The sequence below is a fragment of the Arvicanthis niloticus genome, chromosome 20 (genome assembly GCF_011762505.2).
Source record: "Arvicanthis niloticus isolate mArvNil1 chromosome 20, mArvNil1.pat.X, whole genome shotgun sequence".
NCBI lineage: Eukaryota > Metazoa > Chordata > Mammalia > Rodentia > Muridae > Arvicanthis > Arvicanthis niloticus.
In genome coordinates this window covers 40,307,721-40,321,468 of record NC_047677.1, presented here as the reverse complement: position 1 = coordinate 40,321,468, position 13,748 = coordinate 40,307,721, and the positions used below count along the sequence as shown (strand labels likewise).

General features: G+C 46.3%; 1 protein-coding gene across 1 annotated transcript; it reads left to right on the top strand.

Moving 5' to 3' along the window:
* The first annotated feature begins 988 nt into the window (after nt 1-988).
* LOC117724532 (glutathione S-transferase theta-4) lies at nt 989-8,618 on the top strand. Its single transcript, XM_034524403.2, has 5 exons — nt 989-1,234; nt 2,404-2,491; nt 5,291-5,441; nt 6,157-6,333; nt 8,304-8,618. Exons 1-5 carry the CDS (start codon nt 1,123-1,125, stop codon nt 8,496-8,498), a joined length of 723 nt encoding a protein of 240 aa, XP_034380294.1. The 5' UTR covers nt 989-1,122; the 3' UTR covers nt 8,499-8,618.
* Nucleotides 8,619-13,748: the final 5,130 nt, after the last annotated feature.

The window sequence follows — 13,748 nt, the reverse complement described above, 5'->3', positions numbered from 1 at the left end:
CATGTTTGTCTGTGTACCCCATGCATGCCTGGTGACCACAGAGGCCAGAAGAGGGCATCAGATATTCTGGGATTGGAGTTACAGATGGTTGTGAGCCATCATGTGGGTGCTGGGGTTAGAACCAGGACCTCTGGAAGAGCAGCCAGTGCTTTTAGCCACTGGGCCATCTCTCCAGCTCCTAAACTTTTTGTTAAAGGAACAAAAGGTTGTTTTGGCTTACAAGTTTAAAGGGCTAGTGTCATGCTTGGGTAGGTGGGTCCATTGCTTGCAAGCATTTGGTGGCAGGGTCAGCAGTGGTGGGAAGTGTGTGTGGCAAAGAGAACTATTGACCTCATGACTGGGAAGAAAAAGAAAAGAGAGACTGCTGTTCCATAGATCTCTTCAAGGAAATGTCTTCCATGAACTAACACCCTCTGTTCCTTCAAGAAAATGTCCTCAGTGAGCCAGTGTCTTCTAGCAAGCCTCATTTTTCTTTATTACCTTCAGTACTAGAGATGGAACCTGGGCTTTCTATATGCTACAACCTAAACACTCTACCACTGGACTACACTGCCAACTCTCTAGGCTCTACCTTTTAAAGTCTCCTACCCCTGCCCCCCCACCAGGAACTATACTTTTAAGGCATGGTCTTCAGAGGACATTCAAAATCCAAAATGTAGCAACTACCTCTTTCCAATCCTTTCCCAATCACGTTTCAGGGTAGATTTACCCATGGATACCCCAGTCTTTACTCCAGGCTATGCAAACTCAGTCCTTGTCTTTTTCCCCCTTCTGGACCTGCAAAGCCTCTCTTGTCCTGTTCTGCAGAGAGAGAGAGAGTGGCCCTGGGAATGCTCAAGCATGGGGCCTTCTCAGACAGGTGCCTGTGAGGCCAAGCCACAGAGCACACACATAATAGGAGCCTATCCCAGTCCTGTGCCACCCCCAGCTCTCCTCAGAATCCTTGCTATTGTAAGAATTCCAGGAGACTGGCCTCATAGGAACACCAGGGTGAAGAAGTTCCAGAATGCAGGTTCCTCAGCTCAAGTGGAAGAGGGCCTAGAGCCAGGCGCTCAGGCTAGCCACAGGCTGGGTCTGTGGGACACCCGCTGTAGCTGTGGGTCCCCCCAAAAGCATTTCATCATGGGCCTGGAGCTCTACATGGACCTGCTGTCAGCACCTTGCCGCGCCGTCTACATCTTTGCCAGGAAGAATGGCATCCCCTTTGACTTCCAATTTGTGGATCTATTAAAAGGTCAGTTCCTAGCATTGCCAGGAAGCCTGGTCTAGAAAGTGTTTCTGAGGGTCAAAGGTCAACAAGGGATGCAGAGGTGAAACAGATACCAAGGTGATCAGGCCATGTCCCATCTAGTCTACATTTGCTGGTCACCAAGAATGAATGTCTCCCTGTTGGGGCAAATAGGATCTTTGAAGGTAAAGAAAGGAAGGATGCTAGGAGAGCCTAAGATTCTCAGGCTAGAGCTTCTGCCATCATCTTTGGAGGTCTCCAGTCTTGTTATCTGTAGCACCCACCAACCAGGCTGGTGAAGGACACAGACCCACTTCCATGCAACAGTGTGTTTGTTATTCAGTCTGTGCCCGCCCTCCCTCAACCTGTGCCTGCCTTCTTCCAGTCTGTGCCCACCCTTCCTCAGCCTGTGCCCATCCATCATCTTCCAATCTGATCTCACCCCTTCCCAGTGTTCAAACTTGCTCTGGGACTAGGATCGTGGCTCAGCGAGAAAACACTGGCCTAGCGTGCCACACTCAAAACCTTTGGTTTGATAATCATGTGCACATACACGTTGGCAGATAAAAAAGGAAGAGGAGGAGAAAGAAGAAAGAAGTATGAAAAAGTATATACTAAGGGGTGCACAGACCCGCATACCCCATGTGAGGATCAGTGGATCAGAATCCAAGACTCTGAGGAGTCTGTAAAAGCTCAGCTTGAAGAGACATAGGCTCTAGACTAAAGAGATCTGGGAGCTACAGAAATGGAAGAGATGTGGTGCACGCCCTCCCCTCCCCACAGGGTTTAGGGTTTCCTCATACAAACAGTTGGCCAGGAGCAGTTAATGTTCCTACCTGCTATGGAGTTCTCTGGAGACATCAAGGGACCTTGCGTGCATCTTCAGTGTTCCCCAAGTTGCCAGATTCAGCTGACCAATCTCCTCAAAGGAGAGGTAGAGTAAGCCAGAGGTGATGAGAGAGAAGGCGACACTTAGGTCCTCTAGGGCTAAGGTTGACACACAGGCCTTGAGTGAAGGCTGAACTTCTAGCTTCTGGAAGCCAAGAGGTGGTCCTGATCCCTGGAGAAGGGAGGTCACAAGGGCTGGGGACAGAAGGGAGATTTTGTTTCTAGAAGCCCAAGTTCTCTTTTTTTTCTGGGGTTTCCAACGCCACAGACTCTTCCTGCCCCCTCAGGTCACCATCATAGCAAGGAATACATCGAAATCAACCCCCTGAGGAAGCTTCCCAGCCTCAGAGATGGCAAGTTCCTCTTATCTGAAAGGTAAGAGTCCTGCCACCATCTCTGCTCTTTCTGGGAGACTCATTGGGAGCATATTTGTTTGTTTATTTATTTACTGAGAGGAGGTAAGGTCTCTCTATGTAGTCTGGACTAGCATGAAATTCATTGTGTAGACAAAACTGGCCTCAAACTCAAGAGATCCATCTGTCTGTATATCCTGAGTACTGGGATTAAAGGTGTGCAAGATCAGGCCTGGCCTATTTACTTTTATGCTATAGAAAAATGTATGTATACACACACACACACACACACACACACACACAGCACATCCATGCACATCCATGCACATCCATGCACACACACACATACACACACAGAGCACCACCATCTCCCAGCTTCTGTAGCTAATCCGCTTCACCCCAGTTCCACCTCTACACTTCGCTCCCCTTCCTTTCAAACACCCCATCACTTTACCTATGACTGCTTATGGACATCCTGTGAAGCAATAAAGACTCTAAAAGACACATCAGCCGGGCAGTGGTGGCGCACGCCTTTAATCCCAGCACTTGGGAGGCAGAGGCAGATGGATTTCTGAGTTCGAGGCCAGCCTGCTCTACAGAGTGAGTTCCAGGACAGCCAGGGCTACACAGAGAAACCCTGTCTCGGAAGAAAAAAAAAAAAGATACATCACCCAATACCATTATGACAGCCAATAAACTTATCAGCCCTTTTCAGATTTCATCCATAGTTAGCTCACATTCATCTCCGATTGCATCATAAATATTTTCCTGATTCCCCCCCCACACACACATTTGTTTTATGTGTGTGAATATTTTCCCTGCATGCATATATGTGCACTGTGTGCATGCCTGGTGCCTGGGGTGTTGGAAGAGCTCATCAGATCTCCTAGAAACAGAGCTGTGAATGGTCGCGAGCCGCCATGTGGGTGCTAGGAACCGTACCAGGATCCTCTGTGAGAGCCACAAGTGCCCTTAACCATCGAGTGACCTCTCCAGCCCCTCTTTAACTGTGTTCTGTCTTAGTGTGTATTGGGTTGCTTTGACTGAATATGGTGGTGTGGGCGACGGTGAAGAGCAGGAGGCTGTCTTTGTTTAGCTCATGGTTCTAGAGGCTGCGAAGCCCACGAGAGTGGAGCTGGTACCCACTTAGCAACCACTGAGGGCCTTCCCTATGGGTCCTGGCAACACAGAGATCACACCATGGTGAGCAATCAAGCGAACCAGAGCCTGTTTGTTGTATCACAAAGCCACCTGTGACAGGCTGGTAACCTAATGATTATTTTAGCCACACATGAATCAATCTGCCCTTGCGAGTCGATTACACTTAACTGCCCCACCACCTAAAACCTCCCAGTGGGAAGTCAATGTCCATCTGAGTTTTAGTGGGGACATTCAAACTCTCTCGGCCCCTGTTTTCTTAAAAATAAATAAATTTATTTATTTATTTATTTATTTTACTTATTCACTTTACATCCCACTCACTGCCTCGATTCTGGTCACCCCCTCCCACAATCCTTTCCCCATCCCCCCTTCTTCTCTGAGCATGCGGGGGGGGGGGCTTCCCCCAACCCTGCCACTTCAATCTCTGCGAGCCTAGGTGCTTCCCTTCCAATTTAGGCCAGGCAAGGTGGCCCAGCTAGTAGAACATATCCCACAAGCAGGCAACAGCTTTTGGGATAGCACCCCCCAACCCCTCATCCCCCCACCCCCTGCCCGCTTGTTGTTCAGGACCCACATGAAGACCAAGCTGCACATACATCTGTTACAGGTGAGCAGGGAGGTCTAGGTCCAACCTGTGTATGTTCTTTGGTTGGTGTTAACCCCTGATGTAAGTAAAACAAACAACCAAAAAAAAAGAAACCCAAACAAAACAAAACAACAACAACAAAAAACCCTACTTGGCTTTGTTTCTCACTGGCCTCTCTGTGTGTTTGCTGTTAATGATGGACACTGACTTTTCTGTCCTGTAGCATTTCCTACACTGTCAGTGAGCAAGCTTGGGCCATCCCTCCCTCTGAAGCCCTCTCCTGTATCCTTTGCTCCTACCTCATCCCACGCCCATCCCTGAGAGACCAATACTTCTTGCTGCCTTATTGCTGGAGCTACCATCTTGGCATCCTGGGATTTATTCCACCTCTTCTAGCTGGAGGGATAAATGCTGTCATCCTGCATGATCTTAAAGATTAAGTGTTTAGGGGGCTGGAGAGATGGCTTTACAGCTAAGAGCACTGGCTGCTCTACCAGAGGATCCAGGTTTGGTTCTCAGTACTCACACAGTGTCTCCTTAACTGTCTGCATAATTCTAGTTCCTAGGGATCAAACTCCATCCTCCAGCCTGGATATGGGCACCAGACATACAAGTGATGTTCAGACATACACATGGGGGAAAAAAAAAACCCTCATACACAGAAACTAAAAATTAAGAGATATTAATTAAATTAAGTCTAAACCCATCCTGAATTATCTCTGGCAGTTCCTTCTTCACTCCCCATGAGCCAGATTGTCTCTCCAGTCACATGTCCCCACTATCCAGGTGCTCCCGCTAGAATCTCACATTCTTTTCTCTCTATTGGCACCGCCCATCCATCCCAACCCCTGTGCCTCCTTCAGATCTTCCCCGGCTCTTGCTGATCATCAGACTAACCTGACAGCTAGGGGGCGGGCTTTTTCGAACCCTTTGGGTTCCTCCTTCCCCTGGTGGAATTTCCTATTGTCTGTCTGTGGCTGAAGATCCAGTTTGAATCAGGCCATGCTGGGGTGGTGTCAGGGCTCTCAGAAGGTACAAACAGTGCCCCCATCCATTGCCTTGCCCTTCCTCTAGTGTGGCTATCCTCTTCTACCTATGCCGCAAGTACAGCGCGCCTTCCCACTGGTACCCACCAGACCTGCACATGCGCGCCCGTGTGGACGAGTTCATGGCGTGGCAGCACACCGCTATTCAGGTGCCCATGAGCAAGATCCTGTGGATTAAGGTGAGGATGACCAAGCCTGGGGCTCAGGAACAGGGGGAAGACGGTCAGAAAACCTCAAGTCCAGTCCTGGTCTTGCTGAATAAGTCGATTTATCGGTGACAACCAGCACACATATATCCCTAGTTTTAATTTTCTCCTTGTGATTTTTCTTTTAAAAGTCCATTTTCTACTGCTATAATAAGATGTCTCAGGCTGGGTAACTTATGAAGAAAAGAGGTTTATTTAGCTTGTGGTTTTGGAAACAGGAAGTCTAAACAGCATGGCACCAGCTCTACAGAGGGCCTCCTTGTAGATGCTGTTACAGTGGAAGTAAGTTCTAAGACAGGAAGCCAGATCTGGGGCAGGGCACCAATCTTGTTCTTTAATAATAGCTTGGTCTTCTAAGTATTAACCATGTCCACCTCAGTCCCTTCTGAAGGCAGCACCCCCAGTTAGACTCCATGTTTTAAAGATTCCCCAGTCTCACATCACCATGACGACTGGACTCCCAACACATCACCTTTGGCAAGTGAGACACTGTCAAGCCACAGGATTCATTGTTACCTTGGCCTCCGTATCCTTCTGAACACATGGCCGCTTGAGAATGGCCCAAATCACTTTAACATCCTTGGAACTGTCCAAGCTCTATCTAGCAGACGGGGATACAGAAGCCTCGAAGGAGGATGGGGCCCGGAGTACTTGCCTCTTTTATCTGTCTTCTTCCGTTCCTGGCCAGTTGATAATCCCAATGATCACGGGAGAGGAGGTTCCCACTGAGAGGGTAGACAAGACGCTGGAAGAGGTGAAGAGAAACCTACAGCAATTTGAGGAGAAGTTTCTGCAGGACAAGATGTTCATCACTGGGGACCACATCTCGCTGGCTGACTTGGTGGCACTGGTGGAGATGATGCAGGTATGGGGTGGAGGGGGACACAAGTCTGGGAAGAGGGGAAATGCTTATATGGACAGAGACCAGAGTCTGAGGAGTGTGTAGGAAATCCTGGAAGGTTGTGGGAGCCATGTCTGGGTGCCTGGACCCACTTGGAAGAGACAGGAAAAAAAAAGTGTAGGCTTTGAATCAGGGAATAGCATGATCATGGAATTCAATAAGGATTCCATGGCATGGGGAGGAGCCTGAGGGAGAGCCAGGGATGCAGAGGAAAATATGGTACACCAGGAAAGATCCCAGATGCCCACTCCTCCCTCTGGTATCTCCAGGAAGTGTACAGAGGTTTGTGGTGTGCATTCCCCCAGTTTCCTCTTTTTTCAGAGCTCCAAACACAGTACCACAAGACATCGCTCCCAACCCTGGGTCTAAGCCAAGGACACCACTGTACACTGGAAGCAAACCTAGGCGACTGCGGCTTCTCATGGCTTTTACAACGGGTGCTCAATTCTGAGCTACCTGGTGTGTTCGGGAGAGCTGATTTAGACGCTTTCGAATGTTCTTTTCTTAAGATATGGTTTCCTGTGTCCCAGGCTGGCCTCAAACTAGCTATTTAGCTGTAAATGACCTTCAGCTTTTGACAGTCTTGATGCTACCTCTGCAGTGTGGGGATTACAGGTATACCACGCAATTCCTGTTTTGTGGTTTGCTGTTTTGTAACTACTTCTATCTACTGAACTTCAGTCTCAGCCCATTGGCCAGTGTTTTGAGAGGCTATCATAGTTTCTGGCCAGCATTCAAAGTAGCATCGTTAGTCCTTGGCCAATGTGTAGTGTAGAGCAGAAGAAGAAGAACCATTCTGGCCTGCATCAAGCACAAGGCTCTATGCTTTGACCGCTATGCTCTCCACAATTCATCGACCTCACTTTGTGGGGGAGGGGCTTTGGAACACTGTGGGTGCATTTTTTTTTTTTTTGGTTTTTTGAGACAGGGTTTCTCTGTATAGCCTTGGCTGTCCTGGAACTCACTGGTAGACCAGGCTGGCTTCGAACTCAGAAATCCGCCTGCTTCTGCCTCCCAAGTGCTGGGATTAAAGGCGTGCACCACCACTGGCCGGCTGTGGGTGCATTTTTTTTTAAAAAAGATTTATTTCATTTGCTTACTTATTTATTTAATTTATATGAGTACACTATCACTGTCTTCAGATACAGCAGAAGAGGCCATTGGATCCCATTACAGAGGGTTGTGAGCCACCATGTGGTTGCTGGGAATTGAACTCAGGACCTCTGGAAGAGCAGTCTCCAGCCCCAGGTGCACAGTTCTTAATGAGGCAGCTAAACTGCTAAGCAAGCTGCATGGTGAGCCTCTTCTTTTTGCCCTCGTGCCTGATTGCAGAAGAAACAACATGGTGTGTGTTGGGAAATTGAGCCCCGTTCCTTTGGAAATAAGGGCTTTCTCTGGAAGAAGGCCAGACACATATTGCTACCTGGGTCAGGAGTTCTTATCTTGGATCAAGTTCTTCTCTGCCTGCTTCCCATAGACTGCATAGCTTAGACAACTTGCCAAGAAAGAGGCAGGCAGCCCGTGACTCTCTCATAGAGGCTATCATAGTTTCTGGCCAGCATTCAAAGTAGCAACGTTAGTCCTTGGCCAATGTGTAGTGTAGAGCAGCAGAAGAACCATTCTGGCCTGCATCAAGCACAAGGCTCTATGCTTTGACCTCTATGCTCTCCACAATTCATCGACCTCACTTTTTTTTTTGGGGGGGGGGGCTCCTCTCCCGTGATCATTGGGATTATTTGGGGGGGGAACCTCCTCTCCCGTGATCATTGGGATTATCAACTGGCCAGGAACGGAAGAAGACAGATAAAAGAGGCAAGCACTCCGGGCCCCATCCACCTGCGAGGCTTCTGTATCCCCGTGACTCTCTCTTTGCAGAGGCTGGTGGTACAGATGGTTCCTGTGCTGACCACATCTCCCATTTTGTTTATCCACAGCCAATGGGGGGTAACTACAATGTCTTCGTCAGCTCCAAGCTTGCTGAATGGCGCATGCGGGTGGAGTTAGCCATCGGTTCTGGCCTCTTCTGGGAGGCTCATGACCGACTGGTGAAGTTACCAAACTGGGACTGTTCGACACTAGACCCTACGATCAAGATGAGGATCTGTGACTTTCTACAGAAGTATAAATGATACCAGAGAGCATTCATTCTGCATGGACCAGCCATCTCCGCCTTTTGAGCCTCTTCCCCTAGGGAAGTCACTAAAAAACACACTGCTCCTTTACCTAATAAAAGAAAAGATCTGGAACAGAAACTATGGCTGTTATGGGGACAGTTGATGTCAGCAAAGAGCCTGGCATGGGAGCAGGAGGTAGTCACAAGTCATCTTGATTTCCAAAAAGAATATAAGGGGTGGCAGAGGTGACTCAGTGGGTAACGTTCAGATCTCTACTACCCACACACAAGCCAGGACCACTGGTGCAATCCCCAGAGCTCACTAAACTGCTAGTCTAGCTAAAATGAGAAGCCTCAGGTTCATCAGGAGAAATGCTAGCTGGATCGTGAAAGAGTAAAACATCCAACATCAACTTCTGGGCTCTATATGTGCACACACATACACACACACACAGACAGACACACATTCACACAGACACACATTCACACAGACACACACTCACACATACACACTCTCACACATACACATGCACTCACACATGCACACATACAACACACTCATACACACACTCTCACACATTTACACACTCATATTCACATGCATACACACACATTCACACAGACACACATTTACATAACACACACTCACACATACATTCCCCCCACACTCACACATACACATGCACTCACACATGCACACACACAACACACTCATACACACACTCACACATTTGCACACTCATATACACATGCACACACACACATACACACTCACACGTACATATGCACACATACTCAAACACACACTCTCACACACACGCTCACAAATACACATGCACACATTCACACAACACACACTCACACATACACACACTCATACACACAGGTGCGCATACATGCATACAAATATACACATATAACACACAAAAGACTGTAAAGGGCAAAGGGTGTATATTATTACATTTTGTTAATAATAGTCAACAACTTCAATACCTCCTTTCAATAACAATAGAATAACTAGACAGAATAATAGAATGACTAGAGAGAGGATTATGAAGGAACAGTGTGATAATTGAACCTACTAGTTTATTCCCTGCAAGAATGGACTAAATAGTTTCCTCAGATTCACATGGAATATTCATCAGATGACACTGTGTTTGGTTATAAATAGGAAGATTGAAATAATGAAAACTATATTCTCTGAATATAAGAGATTGAAATCAGGCATCATTAATTAGCAGGGCCAATGAAATGGCACAACAGATAAAGGGGCCTGCGGCCAAGCCCTGTGACCCAGAATCAACCCCTGAGACCTCTCGGGGTGAAGGAGAGAACCAATTTTCTAAAGTTGTCCTCTGGTTGCGTGTAACTATGCACGCGCGCACACACACACACACACACATATAGACACACATGAAATAAACATGCATTAAAAAGCTTCAAAAAGGAATCAGCAACAGAAGGAAGACTGGGTGTGCATGGGGAGTCTAGGGAGAGTGCTGTGTAGACAGGAGAAGCCCACTTCAGATCCCCAGCATCAAAAATAGAAGCTGGGTGTGTCAGTGCTGTGCTGTAGGCCGGAGGCAGGATGATTGATGGGCTCACAGGCCAGTTAGTCTGGTTGAATTGACTAGTCAGGTTCAGTGAGAGGCCTGTCTCAAAAAAAAAAAAAAAAAAGTGACTGAAAAAGACACCCGATGTGGACCTTCACACACATGACATGTACATGCACACATGAACACACACATGCATATGTACACATCACCCCCCCACACACGGACAGACAGACAGACACACACACACACATACAAACGGGGGGGGGGTCAGAAAGTTCACAATTCTGTAGAATTTAAACAACATGTCTACACAGACTGGCCAAAGAAAAATCACAGGGAAATTAGTATCTTGAAAAAATAAAATGAAAAACACCCCAAAACTTATGAGATGCAGAATAAGCAGTGCTAAGCAGAAAATGTGTAGCTGTAAAGATATATTTATCAAGCGGATTTCTGAGTTCAAGGCCAGCCTGGTCTACAGAGTGAGTTCCAGGACAGCCAGGGCTACACAGAGAAACCCTGTCTCGAAAAACAAAAAAAAACAAAAAAAACAAAAAAAAAAGATATATTTATATGTATATGTGTATGTATGTATATATATATGTGTATATATGTATATATATCTGTGTATTTATACACACACGCACACACACATATGGCATGATCTGGGGCTGGAAAGATGGTTTAGTGGGTAAGAACATTGGCTGCTCTTGACCGTGCCAATTCCCAGCACCCTCGTGGCAGCTTACAAGTGCTTGTACTTCCAGCTCTCAGGGTATCTGATACCCTCACACAGACATACATGCAGACAAAAACACCAATCAATAATATCAATAAATAAAGTATTTCTAGTTTTTGGTTTTCTCAAGACAGGGTTTCTCGGTGTAGCCTTGGCTGTCCTGGAACTCACTCTGTAGACCAGGCTGGCCTTAAACTCAGTTCCCAAGCACTAGGGTTAAAGGCATGTGCCCCCACCGACAGGCTTAATTATTTATAAAAAAGAAATGACTTTTAGGCTGGGAAGATGGCTCTCATGAAATCAGTCAGTGATACTGCACGACTCCGCTAATATCTGAAACAATCACATTTACAGAATATATTGATGGTTTGGGGAATGCGAAAAGTTAATTCTTTTTAATTATGTGTTTCTGTGTGTCTTCATATGTGAGAATGTGCACACGTCTGTTGTGGGTACCTTATGGAGTCCAGAAGAGATTCTGACCTCTAGGTAGCAATTGTGAGACGCATGGTATGGGTGCTGGGAACCCAACTCCAGTCTCCCAAAAGAGCAATTCCCTTCCCTAACCACTGAGCCACAGCTACAGCCCTGAGGGCCAGTGTTTAGTGAGTGAAGTAAGAATCAGTTGTAGAGACCTGTCACATAACATTGTGATACCCCGAAACACATTAATCTCATGCTAAGTGCTCCGGTCACAATAAAGCAAAATAAAGATAAACACACATAAAAGTTACGAGTGAGCCAGACATGCTGGCTAATGCTTTTACTCCCAGCTCATGGGTGGCAGAGGCGGGAGGATCTTTGTGAGTTCGAGGTCAGCCTGGTCTCCAGAGCTCCAGAACAGTCAGAGCTATCTACCGAGATCCTGTCTCAAAAACAACAAAGAAAAAAAAAAAAAAAGAAACAAACAAACAAACAAATGTTATGAGTTACCCTTATTGGGAGAAGCGAAGCATGGTGGTTGGTTTTAATGTCAGCCACAAATTAGAATCACCTGAATAAGAAGCCACAGCTGAAGAGCTGTCCTGATTGTCTCAATCGCTGGGAGAAGACCCTCCCTAATTGTGGACTGCACCTTCTAGTGGCAGCTCAGATAGAAAGGGCTTGTTAGCATTCTCCTTTGCTGCTGAGTTGATTTACCCCGTTACTGACGGTGGCTGATGCCGAGTCCTTTCCATGATATTTACAATCAGCATTTGCAGGCTTCCATTGCTGACTGGGGGACTAGCAGCTCTCCAGAAACCCTTCAAACTTCCGCTAACATACTGGGACAGGTGAACTGACCTGACCGAGGAGCTACTGGATCAGCCTCTCCAGAGACAGAGAGCCACTGTGGGACTGCTTCCGTGGCTGAGACATCCAGTCGCCAGGCGCCAAGCAACTATCAGGTTCTCAGCCTTTTGGATGTAGCCAACTGTGGTTACTATTTCGACATAAGCCGATTTAAGAGATTCTTTTAATATACACATCTGTTCGATCTGTTCTGTTCTTACAGAGAACCCAATTCAGGAGGAGAAAGTCCTTTGTTAAACCACGGTCTGTAACATATAAGGGGGCAGGCAGACCCAGGTCCATGGACTAGAATACATTGTAGCAGTCTAAGCCGGTCCCACATCTTGGAGGTGGCTCTTTTGTATCTGGTGATCTTTTACCACTCAAGCTGACTGGCCCCTTTAAGAGCAGCTGAGTGATAGACACAGAAATTAGCAGCAGATGTCCTGGACACCCCAGGGGCAGACCCACAGAGAAGGAAACACTGGGGGGGGGGTCTCTGGGGCTTTCAGGGACATGCTAGGCTATCAGACTTTGAGGTGAATTTGAACCAGCTGAGTCAGAGTTTCGTGAGAATGCAGGTTCTAATTCAGTGGTATAGGGCTTGGGTGTTTTTCTCTTTTCTTCCCTTTTCTCCTACACTTTTTTCCCTCCCCCATGCATAAATTTGCCTATCAAACTTTTACTTCTGATGTGAAGGAGAGGAAATATCAACAAAGAAAAATTGCAAAAATTATTTAAGGCATGCCTGCCTATAAGACAGAAGAGTAAAGCAGGGTTCTGACTTGCCTTCTGTTATTGTGACGAAGAAGCATCTTGGGGAAGAAAGGGTTTATTTTATCCCACAGGTCACAGCCCGTATTTGATGGGAATCAAGGTGAGTACTCAAGACAGGAGCCTGAAGGTAGGAACCAAAGCAGAAAGCACAGAGGAGCTTTGTGACTGCTCAGTTAGCATCATGTGTAGCCCAGGCCCACTCGTCTAGGGTGATACCACCCACAGAGGACTAGGCCCTCCTATGTCAGTTAACTACCAAGAAAGTGCCCCAAGGACATAGCAAATCTGATTGAGGCAATCCTCCAGTTTGAGGGTTCCCTCTTCCCAGGTGAACCTATGCTTGTATTAGGTAGATGGGTGAAGAGATGACAGTTCTCAAAACTTTCAAAACTGAGATGATATAAATGTATTTTAAAACAGGAAAGCGTGTTCAAATGGCACAGGGAAAAGCAGATTGCAAAAATGTCCCCTTGCCCCTTACACACACACACACATACACACACATACATAAACACATACATACACACATATACACATATTTACACACACATACAAACACACAAATGCATTCATGCATACAATACACATATATACACACATATGTACACACACATATACATATACACATACATATATGCACATATATACATACACATGCATATATACACACATATGTACACACATATATACATATACACATACATATATGCACATATATACATACACATGCATATATACACACATATACAAATATATGCACATACATATATACACACATGCATACACACATACATATACACAAACATACATATACATGCACAATACACACATACATACACACATATACACACTACATACATACACATGTCTATACATGTAAACACATACATATACACATACATACACATGCACACACATACAT